At 39.5% G+C, this 25,649-nt stretch overlaps 1 protein-coding gene across 1 annotated transcript in view; it reads left to right on the forward strand.

Moving 5' to 3' along the window:
- COL4A3 (collagen type IV alpha 3 chain) overlaps positions 1 to 25,649 on the forward strand; it is a 135,371-nt gene that overhangs the window by 42,063 nt on the left and 67,659 nt on the right. Inside the window, exons 2-3 of the mRNA XM_081260738.1 lie at positions 23,146 to 23,202; positions 24,978 to 25,067. Of these exons, the coding sequence (XP_081116864.1) occupies positions 23,146 to 23,202; positions 24,978 to 25,067 (147 nt within the window). The remainder of the gene's footprint in view (positions 1 to 23,145; positions 23,203 to 24,977; positions 25,068 to 25,649) is intronic.

Below are 25,649 nucleotides of genomic sequence, written 5' to 3' on the forward strand. Positions count from 1 at the left end.
GAGAAGGGTTGGATCAGAAAACTATTGTATTTCCATGCACGTATGGGTTTGTTGGGATGAACCCAACTACTATGTATAACTATAAAGCCCTAATAAAAAATAACTAAATAAAGGCTCTAAAAAAATGAGCCATGTGTAATGGAATTTTACTCAGCCATAGGAAGACTGAAATAATGGCATTGGTTAGTAAATGAATGGAAGGGGAGACATCATGCTAAAGGAAATAAGCCAGACTCAAGGGTTGAATATATGTGGAAACTAAAGCAAAATAATGGAAAGAAGGGGATTGGGAAGGGGATCAGATATCATAACTACATAGGGAAGACCAGTGGAGTAGAAGAAAGAGAAGGAGGGAAGGAGGGAGGAAGGGAGAGGAGAGGAAATTGAATAAATTTAACAGAATCTTGCTCTATTCTTATGTAAATGTACCAACCACAGGGAATTTCACCTTCATGTATATGTAGAAGAAAGGAAGTTTAGAAGGAGTAGGGGAGGGAGAATTCGGGGGAGGGAATAGGGATTGAAATCAAATTCCTTGCATGTATGATTTTGTCAAAATGAACCCAAATATTATGTATCATTATAATGCTCTAAAGAAGAAGTAGAAGAAGGAGGAGGAGGAGGAGGAGGAGGAGTAGGAGGAGGAGGAGGAGGAGGAGGAGGAGGAGGAGCTGTGAAAGTGAAGGTAGAGACTCAGAGGTCAAGGTCACAAAGCTCAAGGTACCAGCCTATATTTTTCTGTGATCAGCCTAAAGTCACATTTTATGAAAAATAACTATCTAGTTCCAATTATTTCTACTCAATAATAGGAGTTGGCAAACTTTTTCTGGAGAGTCAGATCAGAAATATATTGGGTTTTGTGTGCCAAGAGGCAATGCCTTCAATTCCCACAGCAGCTATTCCTGGAAAGGCTGTCTTTTTTTATCATTATTGATTGACACATGATAATCTAAAGATGTGAATCCAATCTTAGATCAAGAGCCACGTAAAGCCAGGATGTGGATGAAATTTCCTTTATTGGTTGTAGTTTGTGAGCCCTGCTCTAACCACATATTAGAGTTGTAAATTCTTCAATCAGTACTTTTGATGATGAAAGGCATATGAAAAAATAGTTATAGCACAGTATAATAACTGATTATGATTGCAAATTGAAACTGTTCCTAGAAGTTCTGAAGACATTCAACTAAACTGGAAATATGGTCCATTTCATCCTTCACATATTAAGAAGTCCATTAGCTTTAGGGACTTTTTGGTACCATATTACAAAACTATGAATGGTAATTGACCTGAGAATTCTGTTTGGTAAAACACAATGGCAGTGTACAGTCCCACATATAGGCATAGTTAAGAGAACAGGGTTATTAATAACTATTATTATTTTTCTGCATTTAAAGATTAGAAAGTTTGGTTGAGCTAATCTTAGAGCTTCTTCAGTCCAAGTATATGTAATTGTGAGCATATCAGACACTCTGTGAATACTTCAGTGTTCTATTGGAGAAATCTTCTTTAATGTGGATTTCGTCATTGGTATCTTCTCTGAATTAAGTATGTGTCATTTCTCTCCAGACATTTTTCAAGGAAGTTGTGTTTTCATGACAGCTCAGCATCATGATCTTTTCCATTTCTTGCTCTAAATGCAAGTCACTAAGAAGCACGGCAATTGTGTCTTTTTCCTTTCCCCCAACTTATCCCTGAAAGAGAGTCTACAAAAATATTTCACAGTCCTAATGCTATCTCGGGGAACACAACTGGCTTTCCATTCTTCGAATTCCTACTCATTATGAATTCTAGACACTGGCTGTGTAAAGTGAAAAACGTTTCAGAGGTTTGTGAACTTGAGAATCGCCAGCCAGCCCCGTTAAATGTGGTCAGCTGGCACCGTCAGCCTCCTTCTAGTCTGTTCCGTGATCCATGTTCTGAAGAGCCTTCTTGCAAATGCCTAGGACTGTAGTCTGAATGTCTGGTTTAAGAACTTTCTTATCATATCCTTACGTATGGGCCACCACAAAAATGAAAAGTGTACCTGGAAATATTTGTTTTCAAACTGACTCATTCTTGAATGTCTGAACTTTATACTAGATTTTTTTTTGGGGGGGGTTGTTTAATTGGCTCAGAATGTAAGTATGAAATTAGACATGAATATAAACTAAACTTAAAACATAGGCTCTTCTCAGCAATGTGCTTTCACCTCATTTTTGTGGACAGGTTCACAATCTACCATTCCAACACCATCATCTTCATTTCCTTTATAAAAAAATGAAAAAGTTATGTTTATTTCTGATTGAACTAACATATTCTCAGAAATTTTAAGACAAGCCAAGAATATGTAAAGTCAAATCTGAAAGTCACTATAATCCCATCCCCAGAGATAACCATCATTTTAAGCATTTAGCATTTTAACCATTCTGAATATATACTTTGAGAATTTCCATCCATATGCAAACATAACATGCAAAAACTTGGTTCACACTGCTTAGACAGTTTACTTTCTTCATTTTATGATGCATAAAGTGGAGGAAACTCAATGCACCAAGATCTTTTTCATCTTTCTTGTGTCACTGTACTATTCCACTGGAGGAATATGTCCTAATGGTTGTAGTCAGCCCCCTAGGAAATCGTGTTTGTTTTAAGTGATGATTCATGGTCCCTCAGTTTTCCCTAGCATCCCAAGGGCAGGAATGCATGTTATAACCTTAGGTTTCAATGATAGCTATTTATAGTACTCTTTTGAAATTAAATTTTAAGAAAACAAAGTTTTACATCCTGCAACCTTGAGAACATTATGCTAAGTGAAAGAAGCCAGCCACAAAGGAAAAATACTGTAAGCGTCCATGTATATGTGGTAACTAATCTAGTCAAATTATAAAGACAGAAAGGAGAATGGTGGTGGCCAGAGGATAAGAGGGAGGGGCTCTGAGGAGCTATTATGTAATGAGTAGAGTTTCAGTTTTGCAAGATGAAAGATTACTTGATTCTGGAGATTACTTGCACAATGTGAATGTACTAAATGCTACTAAACCATACGCTTAAAAAGACTGAAATGGTAAGGTTTATGTTTGCTACAATGATTTCTTAAAAGCCCAGGGGCATTTAAAATATAAGCACATGTATATTACTGTAACAGTTGCTTATTCTATAAGCACCTCCCTTACTTACCTAATAAATTCAAACACTGAGAAGAACAATGAAGACCAGAACAATACTACAAAGCTCCTGAATTTCACTTACCCACAGTGTCTTTATTCTGAATTCATAAGCAATTATACCAAACTTTGGTTGCCTATTTTTATTTTTTATTGTTTGGTGAGAATTGAATCCTGGTTCTTGCACATGCTAGATAAGAGCTCTACCTTAGACCAACAGCTGCAGCCTTAACTGCCTAATTTCTTAATCAGTAGCATATCTGAAACCAAAGTAGAGAAGAAGTATAGATAGTTATAGACAGAAAACCAAGAGTAGAAAGATGGGAAAGCAGAATGCATAAAGCCACAAAAGTAGGCGTCCGAAAAAAAAAAAAAAAAAAAACCTTAACAATTGAAACTATGTGAACCATGTGCCATCCTATGATCAAGTGATATCCATCAAATATTTCTATACATGCACTAGTGTTGTTCAGCAAATATTTATTAAGCATCAGTTAGATGTCAAGAGTCCACTATGAAAGGAAAATTCTATCACTTGCAGTCATTAAAAAGACAGAGAGAATATGATACAAGGACAAGTGATGACAGCTGGGGCTCTTTAGTAGTAAATTTCAGTTATCCAGAGGTTGGACTTGTGGAGAATACCTGGTTCTCGCCCACATCCAGCACAGACAAGATGAATTGGGTTTAAAAGAGATGGCTGCAACATTAAACTAAGAAAGCCACGAAAAATCATGCAACATAAGTTTTTCAGCTGGAGGGTGGGACACCTCTGTGACCTTAAGGGTCAGCTTTCACATTGGAGAGAGCCCTGGAAAAAGAGTGTGAGCCAAGAATTCCTTTATTTTATAGTGGGGGCATCAGAGGGTGATAAGGTTTCAAGGGTGGTGTCTTATTTCATGATATCTCCTGGTCAGCAGATTGATTGACATGTTGGCAAGTGACACCCAACTCAGGTGCTGTGTGGGATCTTAGGCAGAACTAGAGGGGGAGGCGCACCTGCATCATGTGATCAATCCCTTGACAGAGTGTCACAGCACCCTCAAGAGGCTACTATGCACAACACACAGCCCATCGACAGCTCATGACACCTGGTGTTTCCCAACAATCCTGGGTCCAAGTGTGATCATCTAATAACTGTAGATAGCTAGTGCCCTTACCTATCTACATGAACTTGAATCACCTTGCTCCTGTGCTGAACAGGCAATCTGTAAGCACATCACTCACCAGGTAGCAGTATATGCTCACCGTGAACACATATTTGTTAGTTTTAAGCATTTACAAGAGCTCATCTTGATTTTAATCATGTTTTCTTGACTACTGTCCTCTTTATTGGGGTGTTTGTGCCAGTAGCCATGGTTGATAGATTTGGGGGCTATAGAAAAACCTGATATCAAATAGAAAATAATGCTTGATATATTATTGCCACATGATGGCAAATTTTTTTGATCTCCCTTCTTTTTCCAGGGAAGCTATACATTGTGAAAATTATCAATATACCATTTAGCAGTTTATTTTTTGGTTTCAATCACTGAATTCACTAATAAAGATAATTATTTTTTTCAAGAAAAAAAATGTGCTCATACGGAATCCTTGATTTCCATAGTCTGTGATGGGACCTGACTATTTTTCTTCAGAGACAAAGAAATAAAATTTGGAGGCCTTGAAGTTAAGCATTATTTCGGACATTACTGGCTCTGCTTGTTTGTGCAGAGAGTGTCTGCAAACAAGACTGAGCATGCTCCAGAGAGAAGACACTTGGTACCGCTATAATAATCACATTCTTTCATTAAAATACATAAAGTCCCAGAGCAGGGACAACTTGGAAACACCGAGCATATGGTGTATTGACACTGGGATGGCCATGGTGCGGCCCACGATGCTGAGGCTCTCATGAGCCCTGGCTTCCCAAGCCCAGTGAAAGAATAGCTGCACCATCTTACATATCTGATTATTTTGAATTTGTCCTAATAGCTAAACCCCCTTTTAAGAGGCTAGCTGCACATTTGAAAGGATGTCAGGTAAAAATACTGCATTTTTTATTAGGATATGATACTGATTCCATCTCTATCCTAAGAAAACTAATTAAGATGTGCTTTTGTTGTTCTTTCTGTAGTCCCTCTTCCAAAACCAACAGTGAAGCAAGCCTGCTATGTTGATCCAACCGGAACAACCAAACTCTATTTTAGCAATGACAACAAAATATTTTTAATATTGAGGGAAGACAGCAAAGCCAAGCAAATATTAGGAAAACATCAAAACTTAATCATCTCAGAGGGCTTCCCAAAGATATCTGATACTTGACATTTAGAAATCTAGTGGCCTGAAGTTCAAAACTTTGCATTCTAAATTATCTTATATTGGTCTACTTGCATTTGGGTTCCAAAATTCAGAATTAATCCAAACTGCTTTCTCATATCCTTTGGTGTTCCTGCAAAACAGATGTTACCACTGTGCGGATTTCTCTCATCCTCCAATCTACAATAAAATGGCCTGGAATGAAATCTCTGTCCTCTGACCTATTATTTCCATCCTGTCTGCCTTTTCCACCCACTCTGCTTTCTGGCTCCTGCATTATTCTGCTCTTTATGTCTTTCCTACCTAGAATACTGTGCTGTGCCAGCTGCTGGATTACTTGTCCCCTTTGCCAATCCTAAGGACTCAGGTTATTTCTCCCTTGGCTTTATTGTCTGCTTCTGAGATTCTATTTATTTGATATTAGCCATCTGGATGAGAAGAAAAATTCAGTCCATCATCAAAACGTCTAAAATATCCAAATGTTTGTTTTTCCAGAGCCATAGCTTTCATTTGCTTATTTATTTTTATATGACGTCTCTCCCTCTGTCATCATTTGTATTTATCTGATTAACTCTCTCCATAGTCTGTTTTCAGTGACATGAATCACTCTTGTTTTTCTTAACATTTTCCCAGTTTTATTTTTCATCTTCTTTGATTGCTTGATTAATAGTTATATATTATACACAATGGAGTGTTACTCAGCCATAAAGAAGAATGAAATTATGGCATTTGCCTGCAAATGGATGGAAATAGAGATCATCATGCTAAGTGAAATAAGCCAGTCTCAGAAAAAAAAAAAAAAAGGTGGAATGTTTCCTCTCATATGAAGAAGCTAGAGCAAACAAGCTAGAGGAATGGGTGTGCAAATATCATAAAGATTTAGGGAAGATCAGTGAAGTGGAAGAAGGAAACCAAGAGGGAGGGAGGAGGGCTGGAAGAGGGGAGGAAATGCAGAATGAATTTAACAAAATCATGCTATGTGCATATATAGATATGCCACAGTGAATTCCATCTCTTTGTGCATGTATAAAACACCAATCAAAAATAAATAAACAAATGAAAGAAAGATTATTAGAGTAGAGGAAGGAGAATGGAGGGAGAGAGGAGGGAGGGAAAGGGCAGAGAGGTGGGCATTGGGGGACTGAAAAGGAGAAAATCAAACTCTATGCATGTATGATGGTGTCAAAATGAACCCAACCACTGTGTATAACTATAATGCTCTAATTTTAAAAATAGTAGTTATGTATCTTGCATAGTTAAATAATTGACACCTGGGACCTGTCTTACATATTCAGCACCCTATGATCTTCTTTTCAGTCAATACCTGTCCAGCCTCTTTGTGTGTGATTGTAACCTCTGTAATATCATCTCCATCCATGGAAAGTCCAAACTTCCCAAGATGCCTGTGCTTCCCTGGGGCTTGCATTTCCTTGGTAGCTTCTCCTGCTTTTCTGTGCTTGCGGGAGACTAAAACTTACCAACATCTCAATTTCCTCAACTCTTCTTCCATTAATGGGCCAGAGCCAGATGGAGGGCTTCTCGACCAACTTCCATTGATATAAATGAACTTTACTGAAGATTTTGAGACAACACAGGGGACTTCAGCTTCACTGAGAATGTGCTGGTTCTGAAGCTATGATAGGGGTATTTGGACATTATTCTTGATAGTTTTTCACAGAAAATTCCACCCTCTTGTTGTTTTGGTCATCTGGCCAACAAACCTGCTTATTCCCACTGCCTTCCAGAAAGCCCTAGGTCCTGTCTCCTCTTTCCCTGCTGGCCTATCCAGAAGTCACCTTGGCAGGTGAGTGCTTTTCTCAACACCTTAAGTAATCTTCCATAATCCACCCTGGCATTTTATTTGCTCCTTTTTGGATTCAGTTTTCCTCAACAATTGTAACTACTTAACATATGCAATACATAGTAGGCATTTATCTTGTTCCTCCCCATACAAACTAGAATATAAACTACCCTGTGCCCCATATCTAGAACATTGCCTAGCATACAGTAGGTACTCAATAAATATTTGTTAAATGATGAATAGAGAATAGCTCTTAGGGATTTGTTGATACACTTAAAGTTGGAAACTAGTAGGGGAAAAGTATTTGAAGGGAAATGATTTTGAGGGTGAGAAAGCGTGATATCATATCACTGAGCATGGCAGGTGACTGAATTCAGCATCTTTGTTTTTTAAAACACTCCCTAAGTCCCCTAAACCCTGGGAGGCTCCCATGGCTGACCTCGTTCCTGAGGCCCCCACACCCTGCCACTGACCTTGCTATCTTTCAAGGTTCTCTGCACATTTGCCTTTCCAGGATGGCCTCTGCTTTCCTTACTTCCTGTCCACTTTTTACACAGGGCAAGTTACATGTTTCTTGGCCCATTCTCAGGCCAGCACTGGCTCCCACCACTCAGGCTATGTCAACAGGGCCCTCTTTCATAACCAAGCAGGCCCATGAAATCATGGGTGGTTAAGAGGACAGCTTCCCGCCTGGGAGAACAGCTCCTTTGCCCCCACCCCATGAACTAGTACCCTTGCCAGTTAGCATAGAAATCAGCAGAATGTGGCTTTCTCTGAGAAGCCAAGTCAGGTGATGTAGAAATGCATGTCAACAAATAATGGCAGTGCCATTATTTGGCAGCTGACTACCTGGATGATATAGGGAAGTGGTAGTCTTCCAGAAAGAGGTAACTTTTGAACTGTTCTGGAATGAGCAAAACAGCCAAGCAGAATAACAGGACAGAAGTGGGCACTGCCAACCAAAATACCCTGTGGAAAAGCACAGGAATGTGGAAGAGAGTGAAGGGTGTCACTGGGAGGAATAGCACACACAGTGCCATGGGGACCAAAAGTGTCAGGCCAGGGAAGGAGGGGGCACCAGAGCACAATGAGCCTCCTAAGTGCACCAATGAATATAGATGTGGCACTGATAGTTGTAGATCATAAATACTTTTCATCAGTGTGACATAATCTAATTTGGAGTTTGTTTAGGATTGATCATTAATCCCAACTAGTCTATATTTTTAAAAATAAAAATGCTGTTATATTATTTCATAAATATCACAGAGGTTAATATTAATAGTTTTTCAAATAAATCATAGTTTCTTTTCAATGCTATGTTAAGCTAGTCCTCAAAGTGAGCTCTGGGGAACCACTACTGCTGAATCTCTGGGACTGCTTGTTTCAAGGGCAGATTCTAGAACTTTCTCTCAGACCACTCACTGGGGATGGGATCCCAGGGAAAAGGAAGGATTCTAGGGGCTCCAAGTAACTAAAATATACTAAAAGTTAGGGACCACTATCCTCTTTTAGGAATGGTAAAATACCATAAAACTAAAGAGAGGATTTTTTAAAAAAATCACAATTCCATGTGAATTGATGCTATCAAAGAAGTATATTACTCAAAACAAATGAAAAAAAATCCTGAACATTTATATCTTATGTTTGGAAAAACAGATTCATAGTGTCAGCTTCTCTTCTTATCCTTTATGGAGAGTTATGGTGGTCATTCATTGGCTATGTCCATCCCCACTCAGACTGTTAGGTAGCACCCACTGCCCTTCACTTTTAGGAGAAGATATTTTGCATAGTAGTGAGCAAACTCAGATAGGAATCAAAATTGAGCCCACTGCAGCCACATTGAGCTCTCCCTCCTCTGGAGAACTCCCTGGAGACAGAGCTGGCAGGTTGGGAGGCTCTGGATCTCCAGGTAGGAATGGTTAACAGCATCTTGGCTCTGTGCTTTCAAGTTTGCACACAATTCTCCCCAAATACTAATCCAACCAAGGGAAAGTGGGAAGTCCCAAGCTCCAGATAAAATCTGGACCAACCCTGGAATGAGGATGAGACAGGTAGACTCTGAGACCTCCTGCAGTCTTAATGCCCTGTGATTTCTAGCAGTGGTCTCCCTCTGGCCACACCTGTAGTCTTCCAGACAGAGGTAACTTTTGAACTGGGATTTCCCAGGGTCCACAGAGAATTGTCAGCTTTAAGGTTTCTTCATCAAACGTCTCAATAATTTTTCCTTAAAATTTTCCTGTTTACTCTTATGTATTTTTTTTTTCTACAGGGAAGTCAAAGCTAAGTAGTTTTCCAGATGGAAGAAAAATATTAACAAAGATGAACTTAGAATACTTGTTAGCTTGAGAAAACAGCTAATAAATTATAGGCTTTTAAATATAAAGTAGCAGGAAATTTTCCGTGTTAAAGATGAACTTTTTATTATTTTGGATGAACTTTCTTTTTATTGTTAATTTTGATTTTTTTTTTAGAAAAATGAGAATAGATGGATTTTCTTTTTATTGGTGTTTTTTAGCAAATAAAACATGCACATCATAAAAATAATAATAAAATGCTTGTAATATTAAAGGCTTAGAACAAAAAAGCAACTCCTCCTGACTGCTCCTTCCCAAGTTCCCCTGTGGAAATAGGCAACTGATTTCAACTCTTGCAGGTATTTTCCTCCCATTTATTTACATTCATATTTCTGGTGTGTGTGTGTGTGTGTGTGTGTGTGTGTGTGTGTGTGTGTGGAAATAGCTTATAGAGCTATTTCCAACTTGCCAAATGTTTTAGTATCTCTTGACTTGTTTGGTAGATGAAACTGTCACAAAAGCGATGGGTTCATACCATGGTTTTTAGTTAATCAGGGTGTGTGACAGTGGAAATTGTGTTCACTCCCAAGCCACCATTTCTCACGTCTACACACTATTTTGAACCCTACAGTTTCCTACGGTCACACTTGTCACATGGCCTATTTATACCTTGGTCTTCTTGGTGTCCTCCCTGTGGCCCTCACCCACTGGGTCCAATCAGGCCAGCTCAGCGTTGTCTTCCATTCAGCCATTCTGAGTTAGATCCTGTCTCCCAGGTCCCCTGTCTTTCTCGTTCTTGGACCAGTTCCTTTTCCCGAGGAGCACACCACTAGCTATTTACTGTCGAGATGTGCTTGGAAAGTTATTTTTCTGATTCATCACATATCTAAAAATGTCTTTATGCTTCCTCAAACTTGATGTACCATTTGATTGACAACAAAACGTGGACTGAAAATTAATTTTCCATAGAATTCTCAAGATTGTATTTCATGTCTCCCTCATGATATTTCTGTTGGTACAGCCAAAGCCATTTTGATTCCAAGTCCTTTGTGTAACTATTGTTGTCATTTACTTTTAGAATTTTTCCTTTGTCCCCAGAATTCTGTAATGTTATGATGATGTGCTTTGGTTGTGTGTGTTTGTGAGAGGAGGTCATTTTATGGATGCTATCAATTTGAAAGTTTATTTTTTTCACTTCAGAAATTGTTTCTTGTATTAGCTCTTCAATAATTTCCTTCTCTGTGCCTTTTGTCTTGTCTTTCTGAAATTTCTATTGGTCAGACACTGACCATCCTGGGTAGATTTTCAAATCTTCTTGGCTTTTTTAAAATTTTAATTATTATTTACCTCTGTTCCTTTTTGTTCAATTTTGTGGGGATATTTCATGAATTTATTTTTCACTGTTCCCATCAAACTTTTCACTTTAGTGCATGCTGAGGGTCCCTCACATGGCTACCGGCATCAAGCTAGGTGAAGTCAGGGGATTGGTCTACAGGACAGCTCACACACAGGGCTATTGCCACAGGTTTCAGCTCCTCAACACCTGGGTCTCTACATAAAGCTGCTTGGTGTGGCAACTGGCTTGCTTCAGAGGAAGGAATCCAAGAGACATAGCAGAAACCATGATGTCTATATGACCTAGTCTCACCAAAGTGACATATTGTCACATCTGCCTTGATTGCACAGGCTGATCCCAATGTAGTGACTCCCAGGGAGAGGGATCACTGGGGCTGTCTTGGAACCTGGCCACACAGGACCATGTTCTGTCTTGTGTTTTACTTGTCTGCTGCTTCTGCTCTGGGTATATCTACCTCCGGGAGTGCTTTCTACTGGGAATCTGTAGCACCAGCCATTCAAATGGTGTTACAGGGTGTTTCTTCGGCTGTGGTGTGACTCAGGCCCTGGATTTAATCCCTAGCACAGCAAAACACAAAACAAAGAAAAAAACAAGCAAACAAAAATCAGTATTTTTTGGTTCAAGCCCTGACTATGCATAGGAGCCAAACTCTTAGGTACCATGGTCTCCAAACTCAGCCAAGCAGCTGGTGGCATCAGCCCCACCCACCACATTGTTTCTGTTCCATTTTGCTCCCCAGAATCATTCATCTTGCTTTTGAGTTTGTGTCTTTATTTTCTTTTTAGAAAATATATTTTATCTTTTGTTGGAGCAAAAGGAACTGATGGAAGTGTTCACAATCCTGCAAAGCCTCCGTTTGGCATCCATCTTCCAAACATGAATTGACACTTTTTATCTGCTTCTGTCTTTCTCACCTGTTTGTCTTGATGGTTGGTGCATTTTTATTCTCTACCCACCAAGTTTTCTTGTTTTCAAAAGGAGAGGATGCACATAAAAGTACTTAATCAACTCTTTCTGGATTAACTCACATGCAAGGGAGCCTGGTTTTCCCGTTTATTATTTCAAATGATATTGCTACTGGAGCTGTGACCATGTTGTACAGCAATGGCGCCTGAGTTTTCACTGGAATCTAAAGGAGGCATCTGGAACAGTAGCCTTGTCTTAACGGCTGACCCGTGGCATTTGGCATTCCCTTCTTGGTGTTTATTGGTTCACAGACACAAATAGATGTTTCCTTGAAATGTCTAACATTTCTGTTACTAAAATAAAGTTTCTAAGAATTTCTACATACTCTCCCAGACTCCAAAACTGAAAGATGTAAAACTTTTGCAGAGACTTTGGTTCTTGTTTCTGACCATTGGTGTATTTAGTCAGATTAGCTCCTAATAGAAAAGCAAAGCATCTGGATAGTCTCTGCATGGACAGACCTAAGTATGGGCTCACCAGCAAGCAGAGCCGGGAGTCCTCTGGAGAACCCTTAAGTACTTGGTTCAGTGGTCAGTCCACAGGCACAAGCTCATCAAGTGCTCCTTCACTGGTCGTCCGATGAAAAGGGGACCAACAGGCTTGTATACAAACCACATGTGCTTTATTTCTTTTAAATAACGTTTTCAAAAAGACCTCTTCCTATAAACAGATAAGCCAGATGTGCGACCTGAGGGGCTTCCAGGTACCCCAACATATGTATCTACTTGTCAGCCTGTAGTTTCTCTATCATTGGGGATATTTGTGGCAATTTTTATGATAAGAGGTATTGGTTCCCAAAAAAATTGTGTCAGTTACAGGAAAGACTTTAAAAAATTAACTTACTAGCATCATGACTCTGTGAGAGACCCTATCTTTCACTTCTCAGAAAATTCTGCAGCAGTGGGTGACAAAGCAAATAGTGGCTGTGATGGTTTGGATGTGAAGTGTCCCCAAAAAGCTCACGTGTGAGACAATGCAGGAAGGTTTGAGGGAGAACTGATGGGGTTATAGCCTTAACCTAATCAGTGAATTGATCCCTGATGGGATTAACTGGGTGGTGGCTGGAGGTGGGTGGGTGTGGCAGGAGAAAGTGGTTCATTGGGGGCATGGCTGTGGGGTATAGATTTTGTATCTTGAGAATGGAGTCTCTCTCTTTCTGCTTCCTGATCACTATGTGAGCTGCTTCTCTCTGCCATACTCTTTCTCCATGACTATCAGCCTCACCTTAGGTCCTGAGGAATGGAGCTGGCCTTCTATGGACTAAGACCTCCGAAACCATGGGCCCTCAAATAAACTTTTCCTTCTCTACAGTTGTGCTGGTCAGATCCTTTTAGTCACAGCAACAAAAAAGCTGACTAAAACAGTGACTGACAAGAAGAGATGGGGGAAGGTAAGAGAAGCTGCGTCAGGCAGTTCAGTGCCCCCTGTGCTGGCCAGTGTGACTTTCACCAGATGGAGAGAAGTGACAGAAATGAGAGTGTCCATCTTAAAGGAGCATCTTTTATTCCTTGAGCATTTACTTGCTTCCTTTATAGTATTTTAATTTTCTTTTTTTAATAGAATGTGATTGTAATACATAATAGATTTTCTGTTGATTGACAGATGGGTGAGTGGGTTGGCTGTTTTGTGTTGAAGTTGGTCATAGCTCATAGGTAAAAAATACAAATAAGACAATCCTAAAATGATCTGCATTTTAGAATGTTTCTATTTCACTGCTTGCTTTGTGAAGTTCAAAACATTAGGGGCTTCTGAACTATGTGGCAACCTGGGTTCTTCCAATCTCCAAAGTGCACTTCCTGTGTCCCTCTAACCCTTGAACCAAAGTATAGTGGGGAGAGGGGAGGAAAGTAAGGAAGAGGTGGAAACAAGAGGGTGATTCCAGCTGCTGTTCTGAGATGGAAGACCACTCCTCATGGAACTTTGAAGCCAATTCTTCCTTTAGTTTCTATCTTAAATTTTTAATCCAACTTTTATACTGATGCAGAGGGAAAATGTAATCAGCATCATTTACCCCAGGGGTCAGCAAGCTTTTCCTGCAAAGGACCAGATAGTAAAAAAATTAGGCTTTGTAAGCTAAGAGACAATATCAGGATATTAGGTAGATATCTACATAAAAAGGAAACAGATATTCACAACATTTTTATTGATGAAATACAAACTTTTTCTTTAGGACATTGAAATTTTAAGTATATATTATTTTCACATGACACAAAAATATATTTTTATTACATATATAATAAAAATATATTTTTATTACATATATAATAAAAATATTACATATATGTGTGTGTGTATATATATATATATATATATATATATATATATGTAGATGGACATGATACCTTTATTTATTTTTATGTGGTTGAAGATCAAACCCAGTACCTCACATGTACTAGGCAAGTGCTCTACCACTGAGCCACAATACCAGCCCCTCACAAAATATTTTTACTTTTTTTTTCAACCATGTAAAATACAAAAACTGTTCTTAGCTCACAGGCCACACAGAAATAGGCAGAGAACTGAATATGGTCTGAGGGCTACTGTTTGGTTTATACAGCTAATTACACGAACTACCATATTATGTTTGTCCTTGGGGTTTACAATACATCATTTAGGGCACAGTGACAGGATGAGGGACAGAAACATAGTCTCCTTCCCTCAGTGTCTTGGTGGCCCACAGAGCCAGTCAAGGATCATGGCGTGCTGGTTGAGAACACAGCTCTGAGTCAAATTGCCTGGATTTAGACCCCCACGCTTTGCTCCTTCCACCTTCACCTCTTGAGATCCCAGTTTTCCCATCTGTCGGATGGCATAAGCTACAAATGTAACAGTACATAAGGAAGAGAACCCTGAGCACAGTGCTCAAAATACACTAAGATCAGTGTAACAGAAGGAACGTTTCCTCGGCCAGCACCCTTATCCATGGATCCCCTAGAGTCTATCTCACCCGCATGGTGAAGGCCTCTCAGTTCTTCTGCATTTAAAAAACTTCAGGGGACAAAAGAGAGACAAATATTGAAAAAGCTGGAGTTAATGGTCCAGGTGTGCCTGCCTCTCCCTGCAGTATACTAGACAGGCAAAACTTCACCTCATTTATTCCCAAATGTACCCCAGAATTCTGATCACCACCGTCTTTGTCAGGCCAGTAATCTGCATGCTTGCTGTCATCCAGAAAATCACAAACGGGTGGCTGGCTCAGATGTCTAGACTACTGATGTCTCTCTGGACGGGAGTTGAAAGATGGGAAGTGGCAGTTGCTGTGAGATGTCTACGCTACTAAGCGAGGTGAGGGAAGCTTCTGGGCGGGGCAGGAGGGGCACTGCAGCAAGCCGCTCAGGGTGTCCTTCTCCTTCAGGCAGGGCAGGCTGCCAAGGCTGGCGGTCTGTGCTCAAGGCAGACACCGCGTGCAGGCAGCCTGCAAAGCACAGCTCATGGAGCCTGTCTGGCACGGTTTGGCCCACAGTGGTCAGCTCTTCTTTTCACACACAAAAACTTTCGCCTCCGGCGATTGGCTGGGCAAAACGTGCAGGGTCAATAATCATAATGCAAAATCAACAGACCTGCTCAGCAGGGTGTTAACCAGCTGTGAACGGTGCCAACTTCCCCTCCTATGAACCAGGCTGGACAGGGTGTGGGGGAGGAGGGCTTGGGGAGAGAGCGGGGAGGCCATCTCTGCTTCATGAGCCTGCACAGAATGGGGCATACCATGTTTGGAGAGTAGAGAGAAAAAAAAAAAAAAAAAACAACAGCCAAGAATATTTGGAAGTCATTTTCTGGATTATCAATGAACAATAGAAATATATTTGCTTAATTAGATATTGTGATAGTTTTAAGAGTGAAAAAGATAATTTTTTTTTTTTTTACTGAATTCGAGTGCTAGGGCAGGTACGGAAATTGTGAGAGTTCCTACTTGTGGCCCAGTGAAAGTTAAAAGCTATCAACTCATGAGCATTTAAGGAGCAACCGTGAGTTGATAAATTAGTGCCCACAGTAACAGGCATTAGTAAATATTCTATGTACCTCTACTCTTCCAGCACTTTACCTGTGCTAACCAATCAGATCCCATTTTACAGATATATTACAGCAATTGTCTGAAGTCATACAAGTGATTTGGCTGAGCAAGGATTTAGACCTAGGAACTCTATCTCACAAGCTGGAGCCATTCACCCCTGTCCAGTGGGCAGGTGAGGCCTCGGCACCATGAGTTGAGATAAAGAGTTCCAGAGCTCACTGTTCAGCACCCATGGAAGTACTTTCTGACTTTGTATTATACATTAAGTTTGGCATCTGTCATTTATAAGCCTCAAGTACCATTGGGATCTTTGACCAATATTTTATTCCATGAATAAAACAAATTATGGTGTCTGTGCTCGCTCATGTACAAATTAAATTTGTTTAATCAATGAATCTACTCAGTGTACTCTAAAAATACTTGTAAGAGATACTAGTTAAATCACTTGCATAGCAAAAATAGTTTTCAGCCTTTTACCCTTACTGTAAGAGTTGGGGCCAGTTCTCTGGCACTTGACAAACTTGAGGAGGAAATGTCTAGGAGGAGAGTGGCTGGTTCAGACTGACCAAAGAAAAGATCAAGCAGTGTCACTCATGTCCTCTCAGAGTGATGGGAGGGAGCGGGGTGTGTCCTGCTGCGTTGACAGAGACCTTACTGATGCAAGGAGATCTGTAGGCAGCTATTGACAGAATCTCAAACCTGCACAAAAAAATGTTGCAAGAGAGATCTTATCATCTTTACAAATGAGGCAACTTGGAAGGATTAAGGAATCTGTCCCAAATTCCAGATAGTCTCTGGCAAAGCTGAGAGCAGATCCTGCAGGCATGATCCATACCCCATACCTACAGAACAGGTCCATATGTATGTGACCTATGATTTCCGAAATTCTACACCCTTTTGGATTCTCTGCCGTGAGTTCATTTTGCATTCTAAGTGAGGCTACAAAAAACTGAAGGCAACTATTAAAAAGAATGATTTCCACAAGGTGAACTATTTAATATTTAAAAGTGCTAAAATATCAACGTAATCTTGAATCAAGGGATTTCAAGGGGAAAAAAGCCACAGTATCACTTTCTGAAGCTTTCTGCTCATGACAAATGATTTCTTACTCCTAAAAGGTGTGATATAAGGAAGCTAAGAGGCACTTTATGGTTGGAAAAAGAAAAATCATTAACATGTTGCTTAAGAAATATCTAGCAGTTATGTTTCCTTAGTAGCCTTAGGCCATACTTGTTTTTAAGTGATTTAGCATTGGAATACTAATTAATGGGTTATATCCCATTAAAGTAATCATGATGTTTCAAAAACAGCTCCAAAAATTGGATCAAAGTCAACAAGAATGAAAATATGGCCCCTGTATCATTTGGTCAAATAATCTATTTGAATTATTGAAACACATCTACAAGTTTTAAATTTTATGTAAGGAAAAACAGCATAATGAAGAGAATTAACTGGGGTCTTAGGCCACTGTCCTCCCCATCCAAAGTCATTGAATCATTCAAATGATTTCACTAGGCCCCGTGCCAGGCTCTGCACACCACGCAGGCCTGGTTCCTCTCTAGACCAACAGCTGAACAACGGTCAGCCAGCTGCCCTGATGATAATTTTGAGTTCATTCAATCAGGTGGAGGATCTACATGTCAGCAAAATTGTCACATACTCTGAAGTCCTCGTCAGCCCCATTGTGCAGATGTATAGGCAGTCCATGCCTTGCCAATTTAACTGAGAATTAAAGCCAGGGTGATTTTGGAACAATTCTATTAACCTGGACATAGAAAGACAGCCGTAGACCTGGCTTTGGAATCTCATCAAGAGGCCAGGCCATATGCCCATGGGTGGTAGGGTGATGCATAGGAACAGAGTATTACAGATCTTCTCACAGTGACTCTCCCTCTCCATTTGATTGACAGCTACATGGACCAGAACTTTCCATACCTTCTATGCTACAGGCTCAGTGAGTCCTCAGGCTTTTTCCCAGCTCACTGGCTCATGCATGTACCACACACAGGTCTTATGATTGCCAAGGGTTAGTTCTTTCCACTTTCCATTTGATTTGGCACCAGTCATTTATAAGCATCAAGTATCATTGGGATCTTCAACTGATATTTTGTTAAATGCAAAATGAAAGAGAGAGAGAGAGATGGAGAGGCTGGGATATGTTAACAATTGGTGAACCTAAATGAGAGGGTATAAAAGTATTTTTGGTACTATTTCCCAACTCTTTTAAGGGTTTAAATCATTTCCAAAAGATGTTTTTAATATAAGCAACCAATGAATAATTACCCTTATTTTCACTTCAATATGTATTAAAATAAACGAACTTCTAGTTTCATTCTTCACCATTTCTAACATAATCATATGTATAGAAAGAATTTTAGTCATGACAATAAGTCAGCTTTCTCGCCACTGCAACTAAAAGACCCATCTAGTACAATTATAGAGAAGGAAAGTTTATTTAGGGGTTCATAGTTTCAAAGGTCTCAATCCATAGACGGCAGACTCTATTCCTCAAGGCTCAAGGTGAGGCTGAACATCATGTCAGAAGAGTATGGCAGAGGGAAGAACCTCCCAGGAAGATCAGGCAGCAGAGAGAGATCTCCACTTGCCACATACAAATACATACCCCACAGCCACACCCCTAAAGCCCCACCTCCTTGAGACACATCCTACCTGCCTTAAGTTACCACTCAGCTAATCCCATCACGCGATTGATTCACTGATTGGGTTAAAGATCCATGATCTGATCATTTCTTCTCTGAATGTTCTTGCATTGTCTCACACATGAGCTTTTGGGGGACACCACACTTCCAAACCATAACAGCAACCCAATACAGCCATGAGATTCATATGTTTTAAAATCCTAAGTCCGAATTAAAGGTAAATAAATTAGTAACTGTGCACTCACTCGCTGACCCATCTGCTCAGTCCTGAGCCTTGGTTCAGGACGTACTCTATGGTGGAGACACTGAATGTGAAAAAGATTGTATAACTCCTTCTCTCCTCGGACATACAGTCTTCAGGAAAAGTACCCATTAAACATATAACCACAAATGATCTAATTAATGGGTTATATCAAAGTCAACAAGCATGATAAGAAAGGGGGCCATGTCTAGTATGGATATCAGCAAACACTGATTTACTCAAGTCAAAACTGGAAGACTTCCAGTGGTGAGTGGTGAAAGGTGAACATGACTTACTCCAAGAAATAAAATGTAGCCTGTCCCATGGCCCCCACAAAACTTTTCAAGGGTTAGAATGTTGCCAATTTGCCTCTCCTTCCTCTGGCCCTGGGAAGCTCAGCACCCGGGTGCTAGATGGCATCTGGAAGGGAGAAAAATCAGAGATGCTCATGGTCCATTTGAAACAGTGGCCAGCCCTCCATGTATACTTCATCACAACATCCCTGCCTTGTTGAGCTTCCTTGCCAAAGTATGCAATGCCCTTGGGTGCAGCACTCAAGGTCCTTGCTGAGGCTCTGCACACTGGTCCATCCCCTCCTGGAACCAGCGGTCCAAGAGCACTGACCCAGAAGCAAAAGCCCACAGAGTCAAGTCTTCAGGCAACTTCTGTTTGATCCCAGAGACAGAAGCATCCCCCAGGCAAGGGGGCTCTCAAGTCTGACTACTTTCCTGGAATGACAGAACAGATCTTTTTTGCATGAATATGTCACAATGAATTCCACTATTATGTATAGTTATAATATATTTAAAAATCAGATGTTTGAGTTATGTATAATTATAATATATTTAAAAATCAGATATTTGACAGTCCCTCACCCCAACCCAGTTTCTGATTCAGCGAGTCGGAGCGGGGCTGAGAACTTGCATTCCAGACAAATTTCCAGGTGATGCTGATCTTGTAGATCTGGGAATCCAAGCTTAGCAAACAGCTGACTTAAATGCTTAAATATGTGACTGACACGAACACAGACATTTAAAAATCCAGTTAGGCAAGGTTGAGCTAGTCAACATATTAGATTTAAAGACCCCAAAATATCTGGAAGGAAAATTGGAACTATTTGGTCTCCTAAAAATTCGAAATACCTTTAGAAACCCTTTAAGAGACTAGATTTTTCTTCTCAATTACTTCATTTCTTCTCATATAAATTACAATGGCAGTTTGGTGCATGGGTGCATATCTACTTCCCAGCTACTCAGGAGGCTGAGGCAGGAAGATCCCAAGTTCAAATCTAGTCTGGGCACCTTAGACCCTCTCTCAAAATAAAAAAAAAAAAAAAAATTAAAAAGGCTGGAGATGTAGCTCAGTGGTAGAGCACTCTGGGTTCAATCCCCAGTACTAGGCAGGAAGGAAGGAAGAAAGGGGGAGGAGAGAGGGAGAGAGAAAGGAAGGAAGAAAGAGAAAGACACAAAGGGTAGGGAGGAAAGGGAACAGAAGGGAAGGGAAGAAATAAAAAACGAAAATATCACAATATATAATAAATGTAGTGAGGATCAATGATGATTGTGCGAAAATAACTATGAACTCTCATCTGTGGATAGTAGAACAGCCTCCTGTTCCCAGCTAAGGAATTATATTAAAATAATTTTTTTTGGCAGTGCTAGGGATTGCACCCAGAGCCTTAGGTTCCACCATTGAGCCCCAGACCTCGCCCTATCATTGTTCTTGTTGCACAAACAGAATTCCCAGCTTTATTTTGAGTTGAGTTTTGTGCATGGTGAGAGATATGGGTTTAATTTCATTTTGTTGCATATGGATTTCCAGTTTTCCCACCACAATTTGTTGAAGAGGCTATCTTTTTTCCAATGTATGTTTCTGGCACCTTTGTCAAATATAAGATAATGTAATTATGTGGGTTAGTCTCTGTGTCCTCTATTCTGTACCATTGGTCTACCAGTCTGTTTTGGTGCCAATACCATGCTGTTTTTGTTACTATTGCTCTAAGTCTGGTATAGTGATGCCACCTACTTCACTCTTATTGCTAAGGATTGCTTTAGCTATTCTGGGTCTCTTATTTTTCCAGATGAATTTCATGACTGCTTTTTCTATTTCTATGAGGAATGCCATTGGGATTTTGATCGGAATTGCATTAAACTTGTATAGTGCTTTTGGTAGTACAGTCATTTTGATAATATTAATTTTGCCTATCCAAGAGGAAGGTAGATATTTCCATCTTCTTAGGTCTCCTAAGGTCACTATGTAGATCTTTTACCTCTTTTGTTGATTCTCAAGTTTTTTTAAGGCTATTTATTTAAAATGGAATAGTTTTACTCATTTCCCTTTCTGAGGATTTGTCACTGATATACAGAAATGCCTTTGATTTATGGGTGTCTGACTTCAGTCAGAATAGCAGCTATTATGCATACAAACAATAATAAGTGTTGGTGAGGATGTAGGGGAAAAGGTACACTCATACACTGCTGGTGAGACTGCAAATTACTGCAGCCAATATGGAAAGCAGTATGGATATTTCTTGGAAAATTGGGAATGGAACACCATTTGACCCAGCTATCCCTCTCCTCAATCTATACCCACAGGACTTAAAAACAGCATAGTACAGGGACACAGCCACATCAATGTTTATAGCATCACAATTCACAATAGCTAGGCTGTGGAACCAACCTAGATGCCCTTCAATAGATGAATGGATAAAAAAAAATGTGACACATACATACAATGGAATATAACTCAGCAATAAAAGAGGAAAAATCAGGGCATTTGCAGGTAAATGGATGGAGATGGAGAAGATAATGCTAAGTGAAGTTAGCCAATCCCAAAAAATCAAATGTGGAATGTTTTCTTTGATATAAGGAGACTGATTCATAGTGGGATAGGGAGAGGGAACATGGGAGGAATAGACAAACTCTAGATAGGGCAGAGGGGTGGGAGGGGAAGGGGGAGCATGGGGTTATTAATTATGGTGGAATGTGATGATCATTATTATCCAAAATACAGGTATGAAAAACAAGTTGGTGTGAATATACTGTGTATACAACCAGAGATATGAAAAATTGTGCTCTATATGTGTAATAAGAATTGTAATGCATTCTGCTGTCATATATAAATTTTTTAAAAATATGAAAAAAAAAGAATTCCCAGCTTCAGAAATTTCTCAGGAAATTTCTTTTTAGAATCCCTACAATTAGTTAGTATATCTCCTGGACTTGCCCTGCCTCTACTATCAATTAAAATTCAATATTACCTTAATATGGTTAATATTAAACAGAAGCAAAAACAAGGAAAAAGGGTTAATACATAACCATAGAATATATCATGTGTGTCAAAACACATATTCAACACATTTTTATGACTATTTTTCTCTTCATTTCTATGATGGCAGATTTAAAAAAAAAAAAAGCTTGACCTTCATTAGAGTTAATGTGTGCATAAGTAATGAAGGCTGAGATTGTAAATGTGTCAAAAGACTAGTAAGAGTTCCCCAGCTCACTGCTGAATTGTTGTTGTTTCTTTTAATATATATATAAAAGGCATTTTGATATTAGCATTAGTGAATTAGTTTGTTCTCTTTAAAGACACATAATAGGTATTGATAATCTTTACTCAGTCTCAAACATTATTTCAGGAAAACGAAAGCTTATCCCCTATGGAAGATACTGTGTATTAAATAGCTACATATACATTATGGTGTACACATTAGGCATATGTACACATATACTTGCGCCTATATGCACACACAAGTATAAAAACATGTTGACTTCTGAAAATTTGACTTTAAAAAAAATCACGACTTTCTACCTACAACAGTGGCAGTTTCATAGGGTTCATTTATTATTCTGTGGGGAAAAAAACATAGTTGACTTTTTCCATAAATAAATTATTTTTTAAAGATTTTTTAAAGATCTCTACTTTATTTATTTTATTTATTTTTATGAGGTGCTGAGGATTGAACACAGTGACTCAAATGTGCGAGGCAAGTGCTCTGCAGCTGAGCTATAACTCCAGTCCCCACAAATAAATTATTTAAAACTCCTAAGTACAATAAAAAAAATGATGTTCATTCATCTGACATTTCTCCTATAATGTGACTCTTTCTAACTTTAATGATTTGTGTGTGTTTGTTTTTGTGGTGTTGGAGGACCACATGTATGTTGGCAAGCCCTCTACCACTGAGTTACACCCCCAGACAGAGTTGCTGAATTGTTCAGACTGGCCTCAAACTTGTGATCCTCCTGCCTCAGCCTCCTAAGTACCTGAAATAGTATTCACACTTAAAATACAAAGAAATGTTTGCTGTTGCTCTATCGAGGCTCCATTAAGATGTTTTAAAACAAGCCCTTTCTCTTTCCCTCTCCTAGGGCTGTGTCTGTAAAGACAAAGGCCAGTGCTTCTGCGATGGGGCCAAAGGGGAGAAGGTAAAAAATTTACTATGGCATCTTCTTGTTATAAAGTCATCAAATAATTCATGCTCTTTCAGTGGCAGAGAGATCCTCAGTATGTTGTTCCATTTCCAAAATCCAATTTTAAAGTAATTACATATAAACATTAACCTTAGAAAAGAAAAAGAAAAAAAAAAAAGCCTTCTAGGAAGACTCAAATAACCTGTGTAAATACTGGTCGTTAGATTGTAACTCTTTGGGTCTGTAAAAACCAAGTAGCAAGTTAGTGGGGAAAGAAAGTTTACAAGAAGGCCCTATAGCATGCACTATTTACAATGTTGCTAAACACAAGAGAAGACAGGAAAACAACTTGATTCACTCACTTTCACATAAAATAAACATTGAAGCCGCAGATTTTGTCCTGCAGCATTAGTACAAGATCTCCCCCTGGTGGAAGAATTATGCAGCTGCCCTCTAGTGGAGGCCAAAATTCAGCTGAGGGAAGGAGCTCCATTGCAGAATTCAAGAAAAAAAGAATACCGTGAAATCTCATTAGTTCGCTCCATTAACTTGCAATTTGTGATAATTAAGACAGAAGAAGAACTAAAGTTTTTTTTCTTTGTTTGCAAAATGCTTTCCTCTGAGACACTAATTATTTAACAATATTGAAGGGTGACTATGGAAAATAATTTTAAGAAAATATGTTAAAGCTCTTTAGATAAAACAATTCACATAAGTCATATGCTAACTAAAATAATTATTATCATGTATGTTTTAAATAATTTTATAATTCACATGTAGTTTTATTTTGCTTCTTTCCCCAAGCTATGAATGTAGTATATTCACTTTTATGGTGGAACATACCCTCTCTGTGATTCATCATGCATTCAATCATTTACTGAGTCCCAACTATTTACAGGATGCTATTCTAAAATATATGAAAGTGAGTAGTGAGAGGAGTCCAGCACATTTTCTTTTTATTGGCTATGTGAATGCAAATACACTAATGTGAACTAAGCTTGATGTTTTTTTCTCTCTCTCTCCCTTTCCTCTTCTCTCCCTATCTCTTTGCATTTGTGTGACCAAACTGACCAAGTCAATCAGTGTGGCCTTTCCTGTTACAGTAATTCCAGGGTCCATTTCTTTGAGAAGATTTTTGTTGATAAAACCATCTTAGCCACTAGACCTAAAATCCTTTGAATCACTTTTACTAGTAACTTCCCCCTAATATCTTCTGCCTTCTTCTAAAACAAAAATTATTTAGCTCATGTTTTGGGATATGCGGCCCTCGATATCTCACCTGCATCTCGCTAAAATGCTGAGGCTGGCCTTGAATTTGCAGTTCTCCTGTCTCAAACTCCTGAGCTGTTGGTATTACAGGCATGTGTCACCACACCCAACAGTATTCTCCTTTTTAAGCTGTGTAATGATTTTGTGCACTCTCAAAACATTCCTGTGCCTTACCCTCAGCCACTCCATCCCCATCAAACACAATCCACTAACTTTGATTTTTCTAACTACTTTTCCCTCAGTTGTTGGTCCTGTCTCCTCCCTGTACAGCTCCACTATTTGGGAAAAGTAGTTTCTATAAAACCAAGTGCCAGCACCCTCAAGCCTGCAGACAAATGCCAACAGCTAGTAGCTTTCTAGTGACCTATACTCTCACTGCTGGATGCTAATTATTACTTTCTTAATCAAAAACCTGAAAAATGTTGTCAAGAAATCACAAAGAAGAGAACATGATGGTCATGGGAGCGTTTGTTGAATAGTTGCTGTTCTGCGTGTCTCTTGTCTTGTTTTGGTTTTAACAGGGGGAGAAAGGCTTTCCTGGACCCCCTGGTTCTCCTGGCCAGAAAGGATTCCCAGGTCCTGAAGGCTTGCCTGGACCACAGGGACCCAAGGTATGTCATCCTATAGGCTTGGAAAATTCCCTGTCCACATAACCCTTCTTCGTGCATTCTCCATAGTCTTCCAAGACAGCGACGATTCCATGGTTTAGACAACAGGTTGATGCTGGTCTCCCATTAGCTGATCCCTTAGAAACTCATCCTATTCAAGACTAGTACAGTGGCATCATGAATTCAGCTCCCCACTCAACTTCTACTGCACCCCCCACCTGTGCAGATGCACCTGCACCTGCCCAACCTTGAGAGGTTGTGCTCTTTTCACCTTCCATTCAGGATCTATCCATTCACCCACCTCCATCCTGATCCCTGGGACTCCCATTGGGACCTCATTCCAGGACTCTGCAGCTTGACTTTCCTCTTTATATTGGTTTTTCTCTTTCAGTCCTTAAACATGTAAATATTTCACCAAACTGATACAAACCTTCCTCTAGATCTTTTAGATCCTGTGGCAAAAGGATTGTCATCTTCTCCATGATCTTTCTGTCAAGCTTCTGGAAGGAATAATTAAACAGCAGTCCCCCTGACGCTGTCTCCTTAGCCACTGCTAATTTGCCTTTTGACCTTCCCCTGAACATA

Source organism: Spermophilus citellus (genome assembly GCF_964194105.1).
Source record: "Spermophilus citellus genome assembly, chromosome: 11".
Classification (NCBI taxonomy): Eukaryota; Metazoa; Chordata; class Mammalia; order Rodentia; family Sciuridae; genus Spermophilus; species Spermophilus citellus.